This window comes from Cydia splendana, chromosome 4 (assembly GCF_910591565.1).
Source record: "Cydia splendana chromosome 4, ilCydSple1.2, whole genome shotgun sequence".
NCBI classification, from domain to species: domain Eukaryota; kingdom Metazoa; phylum Arthropoda; class Insecta; order Lepidoptera; family Tortricidae; genus Cydia; species Cydia splendana.
The window spans coordinates 2,841,867-2,867,945 of record NC_085963.1 but is presented as its reverse complement, the minus strand read 5'-3'; the positions used below and the strand labels follow the sequence as shown (position 1 = coordinate 2,867,945).

General features: G+C 38.4%; 1 protein-coding gene and 1 long non-coding RNA gene across 5 annotated transcripts in view; both read left to right on the top strand.

Annotated features, from left to right (window-relative positions):
* The window catches only part of LOC134789702 (beta-arrestin-1), a 147,091-nt gene extending 128,137 nt beyond the window's left edge, over positions 1-18,954 (top strand). For 2 of the 4 annotated variants that reach the window (XM_063760322.1, XM_063760323.1), the window contains 11 exons: positions 6,792-6,858; positions 7,384-7,479; positions 8,197-8,257; positions 9,423-9,565; positions 9,747-9,973; positions 11,203-11,335; positions 12,078-12,238; positions 14,077-14,220; positions 14,361-14,447; positions 14,889-15,011; positions 18,026-18,954. In XM_063760322.1, coding sequence (XP_063616392.1) covers positions 7,408-7,479; positions 8,197-8,257; positions 9,423-9,565; positions 9,747-9,973; positions 11,203-11,335; positions 12,078-12,238; positions 14,077-14,220; positions 14,361-14,447; positions 14,889-15,011; positions 18,026-18,113 — 1,239 coding nt within the window. In that variant the 5' untranslated portion in view covers positions 6,792-6,858; positions 7,384-7,407 and the 3' untranslated portion in view covers positions 18,114-18,954. Of the gene's footprint in view, positions 1-6,791; positions 6,859-7,380; positions 7,480-8,196; positions 8,258-9,422; positions 9,566-9,746; positions 9,974-11,202; positions 11,336-12,077; positions 12,239-14,076; positions 14,221-14,360; positions 14,448-14,888; positions 15,012-18,025 lie in introns of all 4 variants that reach the window. The other 2 variants (XM_063760320.1, XM_063760321.1) reach the window with 1 other exon arrangement.
* Positions 18,955-21,162: 2,208 nt separating this feature from the next.
* On the top strand, positions 21,163-24,021 carry LOC134789652 (uncharacterized). The gene is made up of 2 exons (XR_010144103.1): positions 21,163-21,398; positions 21,634-24,021. It is a non-coding gene; the product is annotated as an uncharacterized LOC134789652 (long non-coding RNA).
* Positions 24,022-26,079: the final 2,058 nt, after the last annotated feature.

Here is a 26,079-nt window from a genome sequence, read left to right as displayed (position 1 = left end):
TCTATCTGCCCAACGGTATATAGGACGACCAACAGGACGGCGCCCAGTTAGTCGACCCAAGTAGGCCCTTTTGGCTGCCCGATCTTCACCCATCCTTTCGAGATGGCCAAGCCAGCGGAGACGATGCGCTTTGGTCTCACCTATTATGTTCGGCTCGGCTATCAGATGTTCTATTTCGGCATTTTCCGTCATTTTATTTAATTTGCTAAAAAGTTTGATTAAGAGGGGGCGAAACAAAAGGTAAGTAGGTAGTGTCGCGCGAAATTTGCGACGCAAGACATGGTCATGTTGCGGGTTTTTATTACCTTTTATGTTATTATTCTGAAAATATACTTCTGTTCTGTTTAAAATTCTGGTCAGATCCCTCCCCCCTCACCGACCAATTAGTTACCCTCTAAAATAAATGAAAATTAGACAATTAAATAAACCTAGGGAACCTAGGGAAGAGCGGTGCCTCCCAACACAAGCATAAGCTTACCGGGCGGCTCCATCCCCTGTATCACAAAAATGTATATTATTATGAAATAAAGAATTTTGTATTTGTATAAATAAATTAAATACATAGTCCCAAATTTAACCTTTTTGTATGATTTTTTCATGGCCTTTGCTCTTAATTAAAACGTGTAAAAGTTCAATATTTTATTTATTTTATTTTATTTGTTAGGAAAACTTACAGCTAGAGCAACAATTAAGGTAATAAAAACATAGAAACAGTAAGCCAATTACAAGTGACCACAGGTAGAAGAACTACAATTTTGCTCTTAATTAGGCCATCACAGTTAACTTGTTTCACCGGCGCCTTCGCTTCGACTAGCATGCGCTCGGTAAGCCATATGAATCACATAGCCAGATTTCAGGACCATTTTCATTGTACAAAACTTTAATATTGAGAGAGTTTGTAAAGTAAACAGGGACCGTGAGCGGATGATTTATCTCTGGCGTCATTATTCCTCGCTAAAGAAAGTTTACGCCAAGGTAAACAATGATTCCGCTTTTCCATAAAAATAGCAGCGTTTTTTCCTTATTGTTAAATTTGTTTGATTCATTGGGGTCTTTAATGATGAATTAGCCTGTATTATATATAAAAGGAGCGATAAATGTGAAAATAAATACAGATTGTGAAATGATTTTTTACCCCGGAGCTATCAATGGAAGGATAGGTTCGGCCTTTGCCGATACGTACGTATAGGTACGTTTTGTAATAAAGTTTTTTAATCGTATAGAAATTTATGCATATTTATTCCACAAACAATTGACCCATCATTCGGTCAAATTTAATTCGATTAAAAAACTTTAGTAGGTACAAAACGTACCTGTACGTACGTATCGGCAAAAGCCGATAGGAAAAAGCTTTATGTCTACGCAATACACTCGGTTTTTGCCGATTCCGCGTCGATAGGTGTAGGGAGACCCTATCCCAATGATTCGTTTTGATTACTGAACTGTAATGTTTGGAGAGAGAAAAGACATTTAATGTTTTTAATCGTAATTTTCATAAATTCCTGTTATTTTAGATAGGTATGTATTATGTAATTCGTAATAAAACACGACGCAATAATACTCGTAAATTACAAGGATAAGGTACCTAATTGAATTTACTTGGTGCAGACTCGAGGCGGTTTCAGGCTCCAGGCTGTTTTAATTTAATTCGTCGCCTGTTATCAAAATGAAACGGATATATACTGTTTGTTTACGTAAAAGTTCGGTAATTTATGGATGTCACACCAATTATGTCACAGTAGGTACTGTGAGATATTGCTAGCCTTCCTACGAAGATGAAGTTCATGTACAGTCACCATCAGATATATCGGAGCGGCCAAGGTGCTCACAAATATCTGAACACGCCTCTATTGTCAAGGCGATAGAGTGCGTGTTCAGATATTTTTGAGCTACTTGGTCGCTCCGATATATCTGATGGCGACTTTACCTACCCGGCTTTGTCGTTCATGATCATATGTTTGACGCCAATGTCTGTCTGTGGCAACGTAGCTCTCCAACGGATGGACCAATTTCGATTCGGTTTTTTAACGTGAAAGCGAGTTTGCTTGCAGTGGTTCTAGCTATGTTTGAATAATAATCTATCCAGCAGTTTGAAGGGTTTTTTGGCATAAAATTTACATATAGCGTAGGGGCGTTTTTTTAATTTTATAATAGTATACTAGCAATACAACAGTGATATGGGTTCTCCCAACTCTTATAACACCCATAGGTACTTTGCTTGTAGAATTGGTATCGTCTTGGGTCGTCCCATTCGTTTCTCGTCAAGTTCTTAAATTAGTCCTATTCTGCTTTCGTCACTCATTCTACATTGAAAGCCACCGACGATTGTGACGAATGTAGAATGAGTGACGAAAGCAGAATAGGACTAATTTAAGAACTTGAAGAAAAACGAATGGGACGACCCAAGACGATACCGTAGCATTGTTATTCTTATTCGTATTTAATTCAAGTGACGAATTTAAATATGCGGGAGTGAGTTTGGTTGACCTGTTTGCCTAATTTGCTTTTCAATTATTCCAGTCAGACCACGGATAGCTAATTCAGGTAAAATAAAATCTACGGAATATTTTATGCTGATGAAAAATTCAGAAATTCAATTACTGTTCGGCAAATGACAAAGTTTGTAGTAAGTATTTTAAAAGTTACCCTTTTTTTCTCGCAAACCCTAATGAAAATTGTGACGGATTCAGATAGATATGTATATCGGTTGTCAATTCTAACCATGATATGCCAGTAACTTCAATATGGTAGGTGTTAGGTAACTTTAGCTATAGTCTGTATCTTTAGGTATTTGAATAAAAGTAAACAAAATCTACCCTCAAATGGCTCCTTAAGCCAGTTGAGGGTAGATGAAAACATTACATGATCAAATAATGTAGGTTAAAGTCAGGTCGTTCAGTTACAGATCCAGGCGGTTTGGTATTTGGTTGGTTAACCAATAAATGTTATGTTATAACTACTCGAAAATGTACAAATTGTTTGTTAACTTTGAACAACAAGTATAATAGTTTCGCATTTCCCCATTGGTTTGGATTGACCCATTTATTCGCCCATATATTTTATACACACACAACACTACACAAAACACACACACTACAGAAAACTGCGTCACGAAAATGATTTTTTAGTATTTAAGTTTTTTATTATTGTATATATATGTTAGTTTGTAAGGTATGTATCTGGGCCTTAGTAGCCTGAAAATAAATGCTTTGATTGATTGATTGATTGATTAATATATTTTATAGGTATATGTAACAGTAGGAGGAAAGTGTAATTTTAGTACAATCAGCAGAAGTAACACTAACCGTAGTGCTCAAATTATGTGCAGAAGATTTTATTGCCAACGCTTGCGATGAAGAAGTTGAGCATATAGCAGAACTAAGGGCTAACTATTTTCACACAACAAGATTCTAGCAATGTGACTGAAACTATTTTCTTGGGTCTCTTAAGGTTTATATTCGCAAAACCAGAACGAATGTAATTAAATAATGTAATAAAATAACTACATATATGTACCTATTTACAAAGTAGACCGTCAAAGGTTTTACTTAACAATAAGCAGCCAATAATGCTTTTGAGTATCCTCTTTTTACAATTTTTCAGTTCATTTCGGTACAACTTAATTGTCAAAAGGTAATCCACTTATGAAACTTTTCTTTAAAACAGATTCTTAACCGTTAACTACGTTATTTCACGGGGAAGAAGAAACGATCCAGTATATTTTTTCATCTCTATCATAACGCATAGTTAGTTGTGCTGCCAACCGTACCGAGAAACCGAAGCGATCTAGGTTAATATCGTTTACGACTTCTAGAATTACCTTAGGTCACCTAGATGTCATTACCCAGCTCTTTGTATTACCGGCGGATAATGCGAAAGCGTAACCCGATATTATTCGATTGTTCTTGTTTTCATTATTTTCATATGAAAACGCTGACTAAAGGGTTTCTCGTAAATTAATATACGAACTCTTATTAATCTTATTATTAGCTGGTATCAGCATTGAGTTTTCATTGAATAAAATAAAACAAAACCTGGATGTAAATCGACGGTACCTACCAAGTTATTGTGTAGGTATGTGTAATGTGTATTATTCGCACAGTAGCCACCAAAAATATTTCTACGATATAGAATAAGTATTCTTTATTAACTAAACACGCATCTAATTAACCTTGTCAATCTGTAACGTCCACTATTAGTTGGGTGGTTTTATGGCACCCAACACACCAACACCCCAACAGTAGGTATATCGCCCTGCACTAAACTATAATCTAAATTGGTCAAGCCATATCGGGACACATTTGTTTGCCTCTTCTTAGACTATTCGCATAAATATCATCGTGGTTGAAAAATCGTTAAACTCTATCATATCTCTCGTATGAAAAACCGAATGTAAAATGAAAATCAAACTACGTTCGTGCGGAAGCATAATTCTAGGCTTTTAGGTACGGTCCAAAATAGAGATTCATTTTCGCATCACCACGCTCCGCTTACAAATTGAATCATTTCTTGAAACCGCTCTCACTGACTGTTCGCATTTCCATTTGGCGACATTCACTCGCATCTGCTTAAAATGATTACCCGGGCACGCGGATAATATGCTATGCAGCCTTGGGTGTCATTCTAGCACAGACCACTTACCTGCGAGTTAGGTCCGACTTGAATACGGATAAACGATTATCAACAATAGATTTGACAGACGTTTATGAATAACGCCATTCATCTTTAAATAATCTGCCGTGTTTAATTAATGCTTTCGGCTAAAAATGCCTGTCAAATTATGCTTCTTATATGGTTTCATATCGTACATCCTTATAATCTATATGCTGTATCTTTCTACAATACCATCATATCATGCCTTTTCCCTATTACCCACCAACGCTAAGATGAGAGAGACTTGCAAATATCAACAAAAATGAGGTCTGGTACACTTGGCTTGTTGTAGGTATTATGCTGGTACAAACGAGTTTAGCGTTGCATTTACAATTAAAATAGCGCCTGTTTATGTTCACCTCGCCGTCTCTAGGTGGTAGTCTGTGCATTTCATTGATCGCTCTATTCGCTATAACCAGTCTAAATTTGCTCTTTCATTACGCACCTTTATTGGTGAACTCACGGTCACGTTACAGTGGTTTGCACGGACTTGATTCGCGTAGGTGAGAATTGCCTTAACGTGATTTGTAACGCTCGGTGTAGCGCGGCATCGGTTTGGGATGGATTATACCGGCATAGGTGTTGGGATCGGGTAGTGTCGCAGCAACCAACATGTTACTGTCAAATAGATAGATAGTCAGATAATCTGTTTATTTGTTTAAAATATTTTGTAATATTTTCGATACAAGCAAGCCAACCACTATTCTTTGGGAACCATCTTGACTATCAACTCGACGAGGCTGCGTTACTGATACCTGTCGTTAGGTTACAGATATACGGCCCAATTCGAACCATGCTTATAAGATGTCACACCGATAAGATACCGATCTGTTAATGTCAAAAGTGACGTCTTTGGTTGAAGAAATGATTAACACGTGATATTTAGAATACGGTTTGAGCTATCCGTGCTGGGTGACCTGATGCACGACATTATATATCAATGCCAGCGTCGTAATACCTTCATTGTACAAGTGCCTTGTAGGAATCCTAACTTTTTTGTACGAGCAAATTTCCGATGCGTTTTAACCACTTAATTGGACATAACTACTAGACGTAAGCCCTGTATTGTATGGCTTGGTTATTTATTGTTAGTGACCGCAGTCCATACAAAACGCGTTATTGGGCGGCGATGTCCCTAATTATGTCTACGTAAATACCTGTAAATACATACAGCCTTCGAAACATAAATGTAAACCACATGTTTATGTAACGTTACCGCGACCGCAGGATCTCTCCGTAACAATATAAAGCATTAATGCTTTGAATAACATGTTTTATTCAGTAAAACTTGTATTGATGTAGGTTTAGCGTATTACCCGGCTTTATCCCGCCTAATTCGTGCCCTGATAATAAAAGGTTCAATTCTAAAGAACATTCATCCGTGATTTGATTCTTACGTGAGTTTCTGTAAAGTCGCTATTCCTTCTACACGAGTTCTTCAGAAGCTTTAAGATTATCCGAAATCTGCGAAATTGTGAAAATACCGTAACAAGGAACATAATCTTTCTTGTTTTTTTTTCAGATACTTCGTCGATTTAAATTGCGGATTTATTGCCTTTAAACGGGATTTTTTTACAGAGTTAATAGATTTCGTACGGGTTTTTGACAAAATTATACTGTTTCTATGGAAATATCATATCTCTAGCTTCACATGGAACTGAAAACCATGGCTTTTAGCGTAAAGGGATCTTGTCGGTATTTTGTTTATTTTATTGCGTCATTTTGTGACATTTGTGATGCTCATAATTGAGGTTCATTTTTGCCCGGAAGATTCCTTTTACAAAACGGTTGATATATGTATATGTATATTGCGATTAGTCAGTTTATGGATTGACCAATTTAGATGATAGCTTTGTAAATGGGGTACTCTTTTATAGTTTTAACTACTGATGTGCCGTTGGAATTGGAAACTAACCAAAATTGCGAGATTGCCACATGGTAAACTTTAGAAACTTCCCATATTTTTGTATGGGAATCAAAATTGTCCATTTCCAAAGTCCTGTAAAGTTTTTCTGAAATTTCTGAGAGCTTTTCGAACTTGCACATCTGTAGTTTCAAGCTTAATGTTGACTAGACTCATTCACATGCATATTCAGCTTTTATATACCTACCTAATTTTATTTTTGTCATTGTTGCAGGGCGGCGAGGCTGCGCAGAGTTAGTTCGTAGCGGTGGCGCGAAACCTGGAGCCACGCGAGGGTCCACGTAAGTATCTGCTTTGATAATTACTTAAGACATTGCTGGATATGCTAATGCCCAATAGATGACACCCTGTTCGTTCCTATTGCTAATGACGGTGACCAAATCCCGTTATCAATGTAGCAAATCATTGAAAATTAGGGCTCATTTATATAGACGGTGCGAGAATTCTCATACGAGTTTCATTACATTGCGTTATTTGATCGGTCGGTTGAATTGATGTAACTTCAATGGTCCGCAATGTAACTAAAATCGTATACGACTGGACTGGATGTCGTTCGATACCTCCCTTAAGGGAGGTATGAGAGGCCGTGTCCGCCTTCCGGCTGCGACGGCTGTAGCGGGTCACTCCCCACCGCGTAGGGAGGTGTGTCATCGTCGTTGTGTGAGGACGATTGTGTGGCTGGTGATCAAATCATATACGAGTTCGCGCGCCTTCTAAATAAGCTCTTAGGGTTGGCAAAAGTATTTATTGTAGGGAACCCTAACACTATGTTTAGTACCTAAAGTGTATTATGACTTTGACAGCAGTGTTGCGGAGGGCGCGGTGGCAGCATGGACGACGCCGGCAGCAACAAGCAGCGCCAGGCCACGAGGGTCTTCAAGAAGAGCTCCCCGAATGGCAAGGTAAGACATTATACTGTCTTGTCTACACCAGTCACACTATTTTTGCTGATAGTTCTTCCTTGTGCCGCCCAATGTACGCTTGGTTTCAATGGAATTTCTTTCTTAAAACATTTCAACTAAAGTCTATTTTTTATTCGGTAGACTAAAATGACATTTCCTAGTATGAACATAAAATGTCATTTCATAGTATGAAATGTCATTTTAGTCTACCGAATTAAAAAATAGACTAGCATTTACATATATTCTCTCGGCAATTTTTTTTAACAAATGAACTTCAACCCAATTTACTAAATTAACTGGATAGTCCTTAGCAAAAAGTTGTATGGGGGGCGATACTAGGTATTCGAATACCAAAAATGTATACATAAGAAGAGGCAAGCATTAGTGACCATACTATTAAGTGCTCTTGCACTACCTACAGTCACAGGTCACAGTGTTAAAAAAAGAGAGAGAACTTCGTTGATAATGTTTGACTCCATTTCTCTGGTCAGAAAAAAAAAGGGTTGAAGATGCGCTGTGAAGTCAAAAATATCTATGATTTTGAGGTCGAATGTACGTTTCAATTCTTCTATCATGAACTGTTTTTGAATTTCTGTTGAAAATAACCCACCCCTATTCATAAACCACCCTCTCCGCTAACCGTGTTCCGTATACTCGTATGCTAACCCAGAACAGCATGATACTTGTAGATAAATCAACGTTTTGTTTCCTTTTCAGATAACAGTATACTTAGGAAAGAGAGACTTCGTAGACCACATCTCACATGTAGACCCGATTGGTATGTCCCGCTTTACTATTTTACCTTGGTTTTCACGTGTATATCCACAATTTGGGGATAAATATATATTTGATTAAAACAGGGCATGCACTATTAATAAACTATAATAATATTAATCGCTGAAACCTTACGAAACGATATTTCTCAAGGGTTTATAATTTGCAGAGCCATCAGTGTATTAAAATCTTCGTCTAAGATCCACGACTGTCCGGAGGAAAGAGTGTGAAGTACGAGTAAGAGCGTAGCATTTCATAAAACAATAGGCATAAAAAAATAGAAATAAAATCTTAAAACAATGGGCAAATTAACTAACTAGAATGTCCTTATCCTTACTTAAAACAAATATCATATTTAAACGTTAGACAATATATTTATACGAGCATCAAATGTACCTGTAAATGTAATTGAAACCTCATGCGAGTCACAATGGCTTTAGGCTTTAGTAAATTGCCCCAATTTTAACGCCCGAAACTTATGATTAGAGTGTTAGAAACAGGCCGCACCAAATCGTGGAATAGGAACGTTTTAGTGTAAATGAAGCCAGTTTGTGTTCACTATAGAAATTCCATTTGACGAAATCTGGGTTACGTTAAACGTTTGTAAGCGAGTACCTCGCTTACAAACGCTTTCATAAATTAAATTGATTTAACTTTGAAACAATGTTCATCCAGCCCGTTACGAAATTGTAGAACCTTCTAATTTCCTAGCCCGACTAATTGTGCGTATTTTAAGTTGGTTAAGAGCTTATATCTACAGCGCCAGTTGGAGTTTAAAATTTATGTTAAGTAACTATAAAACTATGGAATATTTATGAAAAAATTCCGAGCCAAATTTGGCATTATTACGATTTATACTTCTAATATCCTCTGCTATTTGAAGATGACTGTCAAAACATATTGAAGTGGAAATTTAATTCAACGGACTATTTCTTGCTAATCCTGGTGAGCAGTGTTTAGGATATACCTATTGCTTCTGAATTGATCTTTGCCCATTATGTACTATAATCGGGATCAATAATTATGTCAAAAGCATACACGATACCCATGTACCATAGTTATCCTTCTCATTACATGAGAAGGATTTTTACCATTGTTGAATTCCAATGGTTTTAATATTGTCTTCGGTAACCCCGATAGTTAGTTTTATCCCACGATTTTCCTTGCAGACGGCGTGGTGCTAATCGATCCAGAATATGTTAAGGACAGAAAGGTGTTCGGACATGTGCTGGCAGCTTTCAGGTACGGCCGGGAGGACCTGGACGTCCTCGGCCTTACCTTCAGGAAGGACCTGTACCTTGCAGCGGAACAGGTGAGAACAGGTTATCTCATACATCACCCTTACATTCACTTAAGGTAGCGTGCTGATCATTGACCACTGATTGGACCAGTTGAGAACAATTTTAATCGTGATAAGACTGCCAATAACAGCTGGTTTCAATGCATACGCATTATTTTTGAAGCTTATATACTCACTTCACCAATGCTTTCAGATATACCCAGCAACGACCACCCTGAAACGACCGCTGACGCGGCTGCAAGAGCGCCTGGTCCGTAAGCTCGGCCCGGCCGCACATCCCTTCTACTTCGAACTGCCCCCACATTGTCCGGCCTCGGTGACGCTGCAACCAGCGCCTGGAGACACTGGGAAACCGTGCGGGGTGGACTATGAGCTAAAGGCGTTTGTGGCAGATTCGCAAGATGACAAGCCGCATAAAAGGTAAGAAAATACCTAAACCTAGAGCCTTTGGAGTCTGGAGAATTTCTCTTGATAATATTTCGGCTAATAATAGACATGCTGAATCACCCGCATAACGGTAACTTCATAATATATGATCATGGGATAACATTTGCTCGTGATCCAGCAATATGTTTAAAATCATGGTAGGTATTACTTAAAGTAGCTGTAATATATTATGATATATAAACGTATTTATTAGTATTTTCGTTGAAATGTGATAAGCTCAATTTTCCGTATCGACCGTATCTTATAATAGTAATAATACGAAACCCTGTGACGCTAACTACATTTCCTGTGTTGACTCCTGACTTCCTTTCCTCATATGCCCGACATTATGCATGATTGATTAACGTTATACATCCGAAAGAGAATAAATACGCAACTGAGCTCGGGTCCGTTAAATTGCGCATTGAGACAATATTTGTATGCAAACGTTTGCCTAAAGGCGCGCCATTCTTTACTACTCGGATCCACGACCTCTCTCTGCCTTGTACGTTGTTATTTTACGAGCTATTTTAGAGCGGGACGTAAGGAACACGACGATCACGATCATATGAAAAATTCCAAATATTTTTGTAATGTTATGTAGCTTAAAGGTAACCTTGGTTATTGTTTGTAAATTACATTGTTTTGCTGGAAGAGTTACGTAAACAAGTGCAAAATATAACTGTTGACTTCTAAGTCTACCTTATAGCGAATTATCTAAGAATAAATTATATAATTACTTCATATGTGCAGATAGAGAATAAGCATGTGTTATTTGAGCGTTTTCCGAAAAACTTATATTTTCTACTACATTTTACTTCAAATTTGTTTTTTTTACTCATAATTAGGAGTAAGTACTTACCTACTGTTTCAAACGAAATTTATCAGTTTACAATTTACTAATTTCAAAAAGTAACTTTCTCAAATTTTTCTCTAAAACTGCCATTTTCTTGTGGCTCCTTAGATCGATTTAGTATGTAGTAATGGTGTATGGTCCCATCCGGCAGAAAGCACGAAACTTGGCCTATACCTAACTTATCAAATTTACAAGCTTACTTAAAGATAAAAAAGAAGAAGAAAAGAGCTACAGTGAGCCTTAATTGTATCTTTTAATTCGGATTGTCAATTCAGGTATAGTTTGTAGATTTCTAACAGGCCCCGACAGCTAATCCTTTGTCTATTGTTAAGTAAACCTAATATGAATGAATGAATGATATTTCCAGGAATTCCGTTCGCCTAGCCATAAGGAAGATAATGTACGCGCCGAGCAAGCAGGGCGAGCAGCCGTCGGTCGAAGTCTCTAAAGAATTCATGATGAGCCCGAACAAATTATACTTAGAAGCGTCACTCGATAAGGTATCACTTTTGACTTATTTAATTACTGTAGTTAACAGTTGTTATTAATGAATTGACATAACTTATATCTGTAATAAAGGCTTAAAGTAATTTACCATATACAATTATACATAGGTATATTTCTACCCATCTTTTTATCAACTAAGTAACTTTTGACCAAGTTTTTCAACAGTTAGGGTCGGTACAGACGGACTCTAACCCTAACTGCACGCCGACGTTGCAGTTGGCGTGCAGTCGGCGTGCAGTTCCCAACTCCCCATACAAATTGCAGTCGGGATGCAGTCCGTCTGTATCGTCCCTAAATTATAGTAATTATATAATATGTAGCCAAAATGTGGACTTACGAAAGACGATAATAAACGCAGGTCATCCTTTTAATGATCACTGTCGAGAGGCTGTATTCTCAATTCAACTCTTTTACACCCCCTCTTATCATTTATCTTGATTGCATCCTCAGCTACGCTACGGAACCCAAAGTGTCCCAGAGTCCGCTTTTACACTTTGGTCCCCCACTATGTACGATCTTCGGCATCCCTTTTTTTGTACATGAATCATCCCTCGAGAATCCAGCCTGAATTTCGAATTTCGCCTTCCCCTTCTTCCAGGCCCAGGCAGAGGCATTATGATTCACACAATTTTCTGGTTTTCGCAAAACGTGGTTATACCAGCCAAGATGACACATGAATGCTGCCATGTTGAATTTACACTGTTGATACCTAATTACGACGATTTTGAATTCCAGGAGCTGTACCACCACGGCGAGAACATAGCCGTGAACGTGCACATAGCAAACAACTCGAACCGGTCGGTGAAGAGGATCAAAGTGTCCGTGCGGCAGTTCGCCGACATCTGCCTGTTCTCCACCGCGCAGTACAAGTGCACCGTCGCCGAGGCGGAGAGCGAGTGAGTGTACTCTTACGATGTAGCTGACTCTTTCTAATAGGGTAGTTAATTTTGATATGGTGTCGGGATCGACTCCACATATTTGCTAGAGGTGCAGCGTGGCTAAAATGGAGGAGAGTAATACAGCATGTCACCACATTATTATGTGGTGGCGAACAACTCCCGCTCGGTGATGAGAATCAGGCTTTGTGGGATGCTTTGATATAGAATTGCGCCGCCGCCAAGTCAGTGAAACTTGTAGGTATAGGTAAGTTTAGTTGTTACTTAATACTATCACAGAAACAAGTACATATTTGCAAGCCCGTTCATTCATAGTCGTAGCAAAAGCGCGACAATTGTAACTGACTACTTTTATGGATTAGGGTTTGGTTTTGCCACCTATTCGAAATAATCGTCATTTTCACAAAAAAAACCTGCTTTATTAAACTTAATAAAGCAGGTTTTTTTGCACTGAACTCAGTGGTTTAAGCACACAAAAGACATCTTATCCGTTAAACATTTTGTTCGATTGTGTCAAAGAAACATATTAATTCCCATGTTTACCCGACAACACTTACCTTTAACAGTTTAACACTTTCTGACTTTGTATTTCTTATTCAGGCAACCAAAAGCGAAGGTGAAGAAAAAATTTAAATTCCCATTTATCGGAATTTCTGATAAGAACTTAAAAATTGAGTCTCTGTAAGTTTGTTTGCTTTTTTCATTGCATGTGCAAGATTCTAAGCTGTACATACAATATATCACAATTTTGGTACTTCTTTTCTTAGTGTTTTTCACTAACCTTCGAATTTAGCCATTTTATGAGTTTGTGAGTTTTTTTCTACCCTTTGTTAACGTGGCCGAATGAAACATAATGGGGTTTAGTTGTAGTATACGTGAAGTATTATATTTCCCTTGTTTTGGAGTGTTGTGCCCCTTCCCATAGATTTAAATACAAATGAATTTGGTCGCTTACACGCAATAGTTATTATGAAGCTGGGACTTATACACGTAGTTAATCTTTTGCAAACTGCTAGTACGCCTAGTACAATTTAGACATCACTAAATTATACCAATTTTGTAACATACACAAATAGTTTCACAGTTTGAAATATGTTTATAATAGGATCATTTTATATTAGGATATGAAAGAGGAAATGATTTTATAAGAATAAATTAAATTATATTCTACGATAATATACCGAAATAAATATATGTCATATACGAAAGAAAAAATGACCAAGGCCTGCAGGAAATGGTTCTTCAAGGATTTAACATCGTGGATTTAAACATTCACGGGCTTTTGGATTTGGTTAAATTTGGTATATGGGAAAGGGATCTTCTACTACTAAATAAATACTACTCTCTACCTACTCTAGATATCACCATCTTCTATTAACTAGACATAATTGGAAATAGGCCATCTAAGACCCAAGATTTTCGTCATAGGCCATCTCGTCAGGTTCAGAACCCAGATTCAAAATGATCCATGACAATAAATAATCCTAATTGATGTACAACACACATCCATAGCTACGCAGCTAGGCATATCTCTGATGTAAAACAGCTTGTAAATTAAGTGATTTCGCCTATTAGCTTTTAACAGAGTGTTTTTTCGACGATTAGCCATATTTACGAATTGCGAATTGAATGTGTACTTATTGTAGGTACACCTTTTACTGCGGCACCACCGCCTAAACCGCATCAAAAGATGACATATACCTAAATCATCAACTCGCAGGCCAGTTCCGAACCATATATACAGGCATCATTACCTACATATCCACCTCGCAGATGGTTAACCGTTAAGACAGTCTGTACTGTGTATTGGCGTTTATTCAACAAACGGTTGTTGGCAGGGAGGGCTGCCCCGTGGGCCCCGGGTTCACGCTGAGCAAGGTGTTCACGCTGACGCCGCTGCTCGCCAACAACAAGGACAAGTGGGGACTCGCGCTGGACGGCCAGCTCAAGCACGAGGACACCAACCTCGCCTCCAGCACACTGTGAGTATATAATCATTCATTCATATGAATGAATGAATGAACAACAAGCGTGAACTATTTAAATGTTTGACCCTCCAAGATTGTATGTATAACCGTATCTGTATAACATTGTATAATTTGTGATTGTGGTATGTTTACAGAATTGCGGATCCGGCGCAAAGAGAAAACTTGGGGATTATAGTACAATACAAGGTCAAAGTGAAACTGTGTCTGGGACCACTAGGCGGGTAAGGATACACTTGTACACTTCATATTGTTACTTTTAGAAATAAATGCACAAGAAAAAAGCTTGAATTACTACAAAAAAAAAATACTTCTAAGTATACAATTTTATTGTATTATTTAGTACCTAATATTTGCGCATACAGCTATTACAGCATTTTAGGAAAACTGAAGGCAACGTAACCTTTTCGTGTACGATTGTTCGTCAAGATCCTTAATGTCTAGAGTTTGACCATGATTACTCTGCAACGATTTTTATAGCACAGCAGACGTGCAAGTGTTATTTAAACGTCATAATTTCATAGAAGTATGAACACTTTGCTATAAAAAGCGCTGTAGAGTTTTCTTGGTCTGACTAATGTATTGCATTTCATTTATATGGCATTTTTATATAAGAATACCAATTGTTTTTTTTTTATTTGCGTAACCCGTGAGTTTTGTTCCAGTGACCTGAGCGCCGAGCTACCGTTCATCCTGATGCACCCGAAACCTGAGGAGGAGCCGCCGCGGCCGCTGCCGGAGCCCTCGCCCAACGTCGACCACGACCTCATACAGCTCGACCCGCAGCCGTAAGTGACCATCATTACCAGTGGGGAGACACTCCTGACTTCGGGTGAACTCGGCTCCGTTCGGCTCAGCACTGCTCCGAGCAATTATTAGGGTTGACACAACATGACGTCCCTTTGCGTGCACGACCACAGATAAGATAATGGCTTGAATTTTGACAACCCTAAATAGCCGAAAGGGATAGTGCCATACATAAGAAAGGGACAGCACGATTCGACCCTGAAACGCTGTCAAACTTCGGTTTTATAGGAAGTTTCCGTTCTATACGGTACTTATTACTATTACTTATTCTGTGTCATTACTGCCTAATCTAAGTTTTTGCCAACTTGAATTCGTTTTTATGAAAGCGACTAATGATCATCCAACTGAAATGGGAATAGCCTTATTGGGATTACTCTAGTATCCTTGGGATGTTTTTTTTTCACCGAAGAATAAGTAAGTGCTATCAAACAAAGTACGTTTGCATACCAGCCACAGACCAACCCCTATAGACCGACCTTATAGGACGACTCGCGGTCACCGCCCGTATGGTGTATAGGTCAAATATAAGATTGTTCGCGCGCCGCTCCGATCAGTTGCGCCCAACGTAACGACCTGTTAGCAGTGTGCACGAGTCTAAGAAAATAAATCGTAAACTATTGAATTCATTGGGAAATCATGGGATATTGCAGCGTAAAATGGTGTGGCAAGTCATCTAAGACATCTACTTACGAAACAGATGGAATAACATCCCACAGGAAAGTCAAATTCATTATTTCATTGAATAATGTTTCTTGTCCGCGGGGTTCATTTTATACTGGTCAGTAAGCAGAGGCGAAGTATGTCCGTCCCTTTTCGTCAACTTGAAAATGCAATGCGCTATCCCTTTCCCTTTCGACTAGTGATGTGACGATGATGGTTTTTCAGTTGCGGAAACTTCGTGCTTCGTCATACCGTATTGTACCATTTTAGACATAATATATAGGTAATATGTTGTGTAAGTTTTTTAGAATCCTCTAGGCCAGCGGAGCAGTTAGGCCGCATGTCACGAGATGGACCTGATGATGAACTTCAAAGAAGTGCGAGGGCACTCGGTGTTGGTTTGTGATAGACATATGTTGTATGGGTTTTTTAGAATCCTCTAGGTGAGCAGTTAGCTCTCATGTCACGAGATGGACCTGATGATGAACTTCAAAGAAGTGCGAGGGAACTCGGTGTTGGTTTGTGATAGACATGTCGCAGTCGGATCGTATAATCCGCCGTATTACATTACGGCTAGCCGTTTTCAAAAACAGGGGCGTTTTGAAATGCGGCGGTTTAACGAGTAGCCGGATTGAATGCGGCTGAATGAGAATCCGCCGGAATGTATTCGGCGCCATACGTTCTACAACACGGCTAGCCATAATGTAATACAGCGAGTCATTAGCCGCCGCTTTGACAGTTTTTAGTTCCCATTTTTAACACCTGTGGCGCTGCCTGACAAATGCTGGGGTGTCCATCAAATCTGGAGTTCGTCGGACTGTTTCTTTTCAAAAAACATTTCCTTCGTAACTTAACTAGACGGAGCCCCGCTTCGCGGGGCTCCTATTTCTGAGCGGTTTGCCCTTCGGGCATCTGAAGCTACCTAACGAACCTAACCTACCTACCTATTGATTTAGTGAGACGTCCGAGAAAACATTATACTTTGGGGAAAAAAAGCGTAGGTAGGTAAGTAGGTTAGGTTCGTTAGGTAACTTCAGATGCCCGAAGGGCAAACCGCCCAGAAATAGGAGCCCCACTTGCGGGGCTCCGTCTATTTAAGTTGTAAAGGAAATGTTTTGGAAAAGAAACACATGTAGTGCGGTGGGACCATGGTAAAAATAAATTAAATTGCAAACATTGTCAAACTCCGGTTACGTAGGCGACCGAAAGAACTGGTCACTCTACAATCTAAAATAGTAGTACGATGCGGCTAAACGTAGGCCGCCTTATTGAAGAACGTATCGCAATGACAATCCGGCTAATCGTCGAACCGCCGCATTTCAAAACGCCCCTGTTTTTGAAAACGGCTAGCCGTAATGTAATACGGCGGATTATACGATCTGACTACGACAGACATATGTTGTATGGGTTTTTTAGAATCCTGTAGGTGAGCAGTTAGGTCTCATGTCTCGAGATGGACCTGATGATGAACTTCAAATAAGTGCGAGAGAACTCGGAGTTGATTTGTAATAGGCATATGTTATTGGTCCATTTGAATATGTTTTCAATACAACCTTCTATGACCTTAATAAAACGGACAAAAGAAAATAATTGTATGAGATTTCGGCGACGCTTTTACCTCGTATCAAAAGAGATTGCGATTCTGAGTGGAAATAATATAAAAATTCTAAACTTTAAAATTCATGTTCTGGGTACTTTAAGCAGAAATGCCCTAATATGTTAAGTAAAAATTTCAGGTACATTGTTAAATTACTTAATGAAATATTAAATTAATCAATATAATTATTAAGTAAGTTTACTCTAAGTATACTAAATTGGTAACAATTTTACCACAATACATTTCGGTATCACTGGTAGCAGTACCCACTACCAGTAATGAACATGTCCCATCCCTACGCTTGCACGTGTCAGCGCGCCATGTTTGAAACGACCAATCGCAACGCCGTGAGCACCCCTCCCGCACCTCACAGTTTGGTGATTTGCGTCGGGAACAAAATGGCCAATATTAGGTTTCTAGAGGCGGTGTTCTGTGATACCAGCTCATTGAGCAGCCACCCCTGCCACCCCGCCGAAGGCACCCGCAGCCTGCCCGAGACACCGGAGCATCCAGTAGATACGACTGGAGTGTAGGGTTCGCAGTCAGGATAGTAGGAGAAACGTTTTCTTTCATCGAAATGTAACTTGCAAAAACTCATCGGTACAAGCAGGGAGCTGACCTGTAACATGACCTAATATATACTGTATTTATATTTTAGGAACATCTGAAATTTTAACTAACTCTTTTTGTACCGAAACTGTAAAAACAAATTCTAACGGTACAATAATTCTGTTCCAGCGACGAGAACGGGCAAGAGCAGGACGACGATATAATATTCGAGGACTTCGCGCGTCTCCGGCTGAAGGGCGCCGACGCCGACAACTGAGCGCCACACACACATACACACGCACGCCTACAAGCACACCGTGTATCAGGAACGCGGTAACGCACACATGGACAATGTTTCCCGTCGCTTGAAGACTATTTTCAGTTTTATACTTCTATTAAAAATTGAACTTTCTTTTCGACTGTAGTGTGTTGACTTTAGCAGAATACCGAAGATTAACTATGGATAAAAGCAAAAATTTAATTATTTAAAATTACTAATAACTTTTTTTTATACGTCAGTGGCAAACATGCCTGATGGTAAGCGGTCACCGTCTATTCAAACCACTACGTTCTGAATCTGACATTGTTTTTACACGACGCGACGGGAAACATTTTTGTCGACCCAAACGCGCAGTGTGAGTGAACGAATTTCAAATTGTTTAAATATTTATGTGCGTCCTCGTTTGGTCTATAAATGTATCAATGTTGTTGACTGATCTGGTAGTGAAAACTTACATATTACCCGATCTAATCGAATGTTAGGCGTCTTCACGTTAGATGCGTCGGTGAGCGAGTGCGACAACGCTATATATACCTGTAGTGCTGTCACGCTCACACACATAAGCGACCGATGAGCGACTGTCCAAGAATATTCTCTATCAATGTACAGTGTATAATGTTTCGAGAGGATTTGACTATTCACAATTCAATTAATGTAATGGAGATTTTATATTGTATTCGATGTATATTGTATGTGAAAATTTATTTTAATAGTTTTTTTATTGATCAAATTATGCGAGTACAAGTTTCTTTTTTTAAAACGATCGGCCATCGATTTGTTTAAATAGTACAATATGTTGGTAATATGCATTTAATAGATTAAAATAGTTTTTATCTCTGTAATGTAATTTAATTTCTGAAGTAGCGCTGTAAGTATATATTTCCCCATTGTTGTTGGAGTTTTAACTACGAAATATACTGGGATTATATTGCAGGCGACGCCGCGGGGCTTACTTGTCTTAATTATTGGCTATAGAACAAAGCAATATAATATGTAGTACCAATTATGGCATAGACGTTAAAACTAGTGAAAATATACTTGTTTGAAGTCGCGCAAATGCAATGACTATTATCCCTTACCTTAAATCGTTCACAAAATCAAATAGGTATGGTTAGTGTAAGAGTAAAAACACCAGAGCACCACTTTTAACAATATTTATTAGGGAATCACAAATATGAGAGTACAGGTCTGAAAATAATATGACGCCGTTCTCGCACAAATACCAATCTAATTCTAAGATGGACGACCTCTAGTGATGTGTCATTCTGGGTTATCGTAGTGATGTCAAACACCGATGAATGATGATACTGCCGTTTATTAGTTAATTTTGTAATCAATAATTTACATAATTAAGTAACCATTTGCAAACCTTATTGCAATGAGATAACCTCCTAAGGCCCAAGGTCCTACCTATAGTACCTCTTCAGTGCGATTAAATTTAAATCCTATTCAATTGGAACAGAGTCGCTTTTGCTTTGTTTTCCAACAACGCAAAATCAACTCTATTTCCTACACTATAGGTTCAAATTTCAATGGCAAATTTTGCATTTTTCATTCCAGTTCATACTTGTTAGTATTAGTGCAGTTTATTGACATTGTCAGGCGTGGCTCACTCCGCGATTTCGTCGCATCGCTACAAGTACATGTGACCCACACCAACTTGAGTGTCTAGCAGTAGTGGTTGCCGCGCTATCTGTCGTAATAGACTCGTTTTGTTTAGAGAGTGAACCTTCTGTACATTACTACTAATTATTGTGACTTTGTTTGACCAGGTTCACTGTCTTGTGATAATTCTATTTTGTTTTATTCACTGCCTACTACGCTGGCACTTTAGAAAATAATTTCAGCTCGTTTGAGCACCAATTATACCAATCAAATAAAGTATATAATCATGAATTTATGCCTGCAATAAGTTTATATGCAGAAGGGTCAGTTCTCTCTGCAGCTTACTGTACACCGGTTGTTTAATATCTGTGCCATGATTCGGTACTCTGCGCCGCTGTGTCCGTCGCTATAGTCACGTAGGCAGTCGGTGTTTACTGTAGTCGGGGGTAGGACGGTCGAGATCTGCTGTGGCCTTCGAGACAGAATTTATTCTCTAGCTGAAGTATTAATCCTATTTGTCCAACTGGCCCCTGTGCTGGCAATTGACACCTGACACTGACGATTTTCTGTACATTTTTGGGCCGCTAAGTACAAATGTAGTGTATAATCCTTTACCATCGTATTTTCTCGGAAACGTTCGTATTTGTCATGCTAATGCCGGCGCACGGCAATATTTATTTGTTGGACCAGCAATGTACGGTAAATTGTCAACGTACCGTTGCGCCCAACGTTGTCAGGGTGGTGAAATAGGGGCCTGATCTGTTAGTACAAAATTGGTAGGTATAGTCAGCGTCGTATAGATAGTTGGTAAGTAGGATGCTACCTACTATATGACACTGACTGTACAAATACCCTCATGCTGCCTACCATACAAAATTATAGCTAGGAATCTTTGAATTTATTTGTATTACTTGTATTTTGAATTGGGTTGAATTTCATTTGTTCGAAATTTTAATTAGACAAACGAAATGCCATTTGTTTTGTTTTTATGAAAGTTGATATACCAATGTAACAGAGTGTACATCGTAATATTCGTATTGTACATTGGGCGGCACGAGTATACAAAAGCATTACTTATGATTTTGTAGTAAATAGGCCACGGACCGTCATTTTAGTATCTGTTATATAACGCAGTTTATGACTCCGGACATCTTAGTACATATCCCTTTAGTTTTGTGCGTGATGTGTTCAAATTTCAAAGCACAAAATATTTTGTTCGTAATGGCGTTTTATAAGTATGTTATAAATTTGTAGGTACTTACATTTAGCCTGTGAAAATATTGAGCACTTTTATAGGTGTTGGTCGTTAGGAAGAGGTCACACGCTGTTTAACGAAACGTATAGAGTTAGACCAAGATAAGTCTGCCACGATTTTGTTAGCACACGCAGTGCAAGTGTTATTTAGGTATACGTTATAATTTCATAGACATTTTAAATAACACTTGCACTGCATGTGCTATCAAAATCATTGCAGACTTTTCTTGGTCTAACTCTATTCAACTTTTGAAATTAATCGAAGCTAAACTTTTGTGCTGAATATTGTCATAGGCCAACTGTAAGTATAAAATTGAAGATAAGCGCCTCCTAATCCGTAACTGTAAAAATGTTTATTGATTCCGTCAGTGTATGTTAGGCGCAACGAAAGGCCAGTACACACAGTCTTATGATAAAGTATCTGTTTGGTGTCTTAGAGCATTTAATAACTGGAGTCGCCTTTAAGAGCTTACTCCTCTGCCGAAAAACATGCACAATTGTGCAAACTTTTGTATGTACTGACATGGCTATTTGTACTTTACGTACAAATCATGTAGAAATAGCAATACATTTGACGTCCCCTCCCCCGCAAAAGTCGGCAGACTGTTTCGTACAGAAAATGACAGCCATGACGTCTCCAGTTACTAAATGCTCTAAGGTTTGGTGTACATTTGTTCTGTACAAATAGTTGTGTAATTTACGTGGCATGTTTACTTGTATACTAAGCTTTATAATGCACAATTTTCGAAGCTGTATCTTTTGGATTCTATGGATTGACAAGTTAAAATATTCTTTGACGGTTTGTACATACTAGATGTGGTTGAAATTGAGAAAGATACAGCGATGGTATGGCGTAATGCCAAACCACGCACAACGGAGCTTGATACTTGCACTAAAGTTTTATAAGTAATATGATATAATTTTATAACGGGTTACTAAAACATTGTCTCCGTGGTTATAGAGTTAGACCAAAAAAAGTCTGAAAGTGTTATTAACTTAAACTTCTATGAAATTATGACGTTTAAAATGACACTTGCACCAGTGGGGAGACACTCCTGACTTCGGTCGAACTCGGCTCCGTTTGGCTAGGCATTGCTCCGAGCAATTATTAGGGTTGGCACCACTTGACTTCCTTGTGCGTGCACGACCACAGATAAGATAATCACTTGAATTTTGACAACCCTAAATAGCCGAAAGGGATAGTGCTATATATTAGAAAGGGATAGCACGATTCGACCCTGAATCGCTGTCAAACTCGGGTTTGTAGGAAGTGTCCTTTCTGTACGGTAGTACTATTATTTCTTCTGTGCTTGCACTGCGTGGGCTATCAAAATCGCTGCAGACTTTTCTTGGTCTAACTCTTAAAAGGTTCAGTAGCAATATTTGCGTATAGAACTGAAATTAACAGTAACCCTAGAGGACAAAGATGATGTGATGACGTTATTTTATGAATATCAATGCATTATTATTATACTCTGAATGGTTAATGTTTATGTTGCTATACAGTTGTATTATTTATGTATTCTAATGTAAGTATTAAAAAGGTTTTGTAAACGTAAACGGTTAATTTGAAAGATGATTTACAGCCAACAGGTAATTTTATTGAGGCCTATGTGGCAGAAATAAGTACAAGTACCAAGCCAATTCGGTGTTTCAGGGATCGGATACCGGTATTTTTTGTATGGGAACGAAAACGGTATTTTTTCGTTCTTTGTTAATTACTTCATTTCTAATTGGGCAATTTAATAACATGAAGTCGTTACCTAAAAACACAACTGAGTCCTACATTTGAAGTTAAAGTATAAAATTATTCGAAAAATATGGTTATTTCTAAGTTTTTGCGAAAAAACGGTTCCGATCCCTGCGGTGTTTATATTATAATAAAAGATATAAGACATTAGTTGTGACTGTTTGTGTCTATCTCAACATACTAAATAGAGAATGTAGCAAATCTTCTCGTTTTTAAATTGAAATAAAATTTAAAGACAGGAACAAAAGATGGGTGCTTTAATATTTTCGTTGAAGACTAACATTATTTCACTTGGTATTAACTGATTATTATATAACACGAGAGAATATTAGCTCATTGTAGATAGATCAATATAAATATTACATATGTATAGTAAAAGAGCAAAGCCACATTCTCTGTTTTTGTCAAGCTTTAAAAACATGTTAGAGATACACCACTAGCGTCTCCCGAACGTCGGCGACTACTCAACTCTATGGCTGCTGCCCGACGCAACGTTGGCGCAACTACTCAACTCTATGGCTGCTGCCCGACGCAACGTTGGCGCAACTACTCAACTCTATGGCTGCTGCCCGACGCAACGTTGGCGCAACTACTCAACTCTATGGCTGCTGCCCGACGCAACGTTGGCGCAACTACTCAACTCTATGGCTGCTGCCCGACGCAACGTTGGCGCAACTACTCAACTCTATGGCTGCTGCCCGACGCAACGTTGGCGCAACTACTCAACTCTATGGCTGCTGCCCGACGCAACGTTGGCGCAACTACTCAACTCTATGGCTGCTGCCCGACGCAACGTTGGCGCAACTACTCAACTCTATGGCTGCTGCCCGACGCAACGTTGGCGCAACTACTCAACTCTATGGCTGCTGCCCGACGCAACGTTGGCGCAACTACGCAGCGACACCATTTTCCATAGCGCTGACTAGACGCCGACTCTCAAAAGACGCTAAGTGTGGGGCTCTTTTAATTATTGTATTTATTTTAGACTTTGAACAAATTGTTTTCTTTCTTCACGCCTTTCTAGTTCGATATATCTACCACTTGGCTGTAAAATTGAACTTCGGTACCAGAAAACATAGTATTATTTCACCTTCAAAATGTGACGTGAAAACGTTCTTTGGGAGTCAATGGAAATCAAATTCAGTCAAGTGATTTGATTATTTCATGCTCTAAAGTCACACGACATTCTTTGCAATAACATGAATAGTAAAATGCACTACCTACACTTTATTTTTTAATTTTACATCGAAAACTTTTTGATGTATACTTTTTTCAATAAATATTTAACCAATAACATTGTTGTGTTTTTCTGAATGTGTCCTTTTACCTATGGGGCTATTCATAAATTACGTCATTTCAAATTAGGGGGGGGGGTCTGGACATCGGATGATGGTAGCATGACGAAGGAGGAAACGGGGTCATTCGAAGCATGATTTTTGGATGATTTTATGGGGGGGTCAAAAATCGTCAAAAATCGATGACGTAATTTATGGACAGCCCCTATGCCAGGGTTGTGCCCAAGCACGCATGCATATCAACGGTAAGTGATTGTGATACCTATTCAAACTGTTCAATTGTTTACTGTATTCTTGCGCAATAAATTCCTAGTAAAAACTTATTTGCCTAATGTAACTTACGATTGTTATGCTTTATGTTATGATAATATTTAAATAAATGTCACATGGCCTTGAGGCAGGCTTGAGGTACACGCTCCTACTCCTCCACTAATCGACACTAAAGGCAAAGCTTGCAGATGTGAGCGTGTTCACAATAAAGGGGCGATCAGCAGTGTGAGCCTTTACCGATTCATAACATTGATATAGAATAAGAACTATATTAAGTCAGTGATTCATAAAATAAAAACTAGGCTTCGAGGCTAACGCAAGCCTTTTAAAACTTCTGAACCTCACAACACTAGTACAGCTTGGCTTAAAAGTGGCAACACTGTAGTGTCGTCCCGTTTTCTTATATATATATTGGTTTGAAAGGGACGACACTACAGTGTTGCCACTTTTTAATTTCTACTCTTTTTTTGCCAAGCTGTAGGAAGCCGCGGCCTTAAAACTACTATAATATTAAACAGGAACTTTCACTGGGCATAATTATAATGATATATTTTGGCTGTGCATTATTCCCACTATAGTTAGACCGTAAAAAGTGTGCAGCGATTTTGATAGCCCACGCAGTGCAAGTGTCACGTCAAACTTCAAACGTCAAACTTCTATGAAATTATGACGTATAAATAACACTTACACTGCGTGGGCTTTCAAATCCGCTGCAGACTTTTATTGGTGCGACTATAGTTACCACCAAGTTGTTATCAGTGGTAACTACTTGGATTTTTTTTACCACTGGTAACTAGTGGGAAAAATAATTCCCAGTAGTTACCACTAACTCGGTTTGGTGGTAACTACTGGTTTTTTTTTTCCCAATAGTTACCACCAAAATATTGTTAGAATTCGATACTAATAAAGACAGAGATATGGTTATATACGCCTTAAAATATCTCAGTGAGGTTATTCATTGCACAGTCGGTAGTCGCCATAAACATAGAAATTCAATGCCGTCACGTAGGTCTATTAACTCGAGTGTAAAGGACCGAATATTTTATACCTTCATAGGAGTACATACTAACAAAAGTTTTACAGCTACCTACAGTACCTACAACTTAATACAGCCTTCCGATGATAAGTACTTGAACATAAGTCTGATAAATTAAAATAAACAAGATTTACTTTATTATTATATGAAGTACCATTGATTACACTTACCTTATAAATGCCTTATATCAATGGGGTTGGCAACTGTCAAAGGTTTGCCTAGATGGCGCCATCATAGCTTGCCCCTTTTTCTATGAGATTTGGCTTAAAGAGCTGGCATCCAGGGTATTAAAAAAACAAAAATTTGACACAATTCTAGGGATTGACGGGGCAAGCTATGATGGCGCCATCTGCTAAAAACTTCCACCGGCCAACCCCATTCGTCAATTATAATAAAATGGGTACAGTAATCACTATTGCACTCATTAGTCTCATTACTATCAAAGTGAATTTGATATTCTGTTTATTACTACTTAGTTTATACCAAGTTTATACTATATATTTTGTCAAGGTTTGTTCGTTTTCTTTCTAAAATCTAAATGCTCCCGCCATTTTGAGAAGCTGACGTTCCATTACGCTTCAAACTTTAATCAAATGCGTTCGTTCTATTATAGGTTACAGTAGTAAGTAGTAAGAAAGAACGAAATAAAAAAGGACAGTAAAATATTTTAATATTATGAAGTAAAGTTAAATGAAAATTCTTTTTAGTTTTAAACCTTGTATGTTTGGACTTCATGTTAGTGGTAGATTTTTC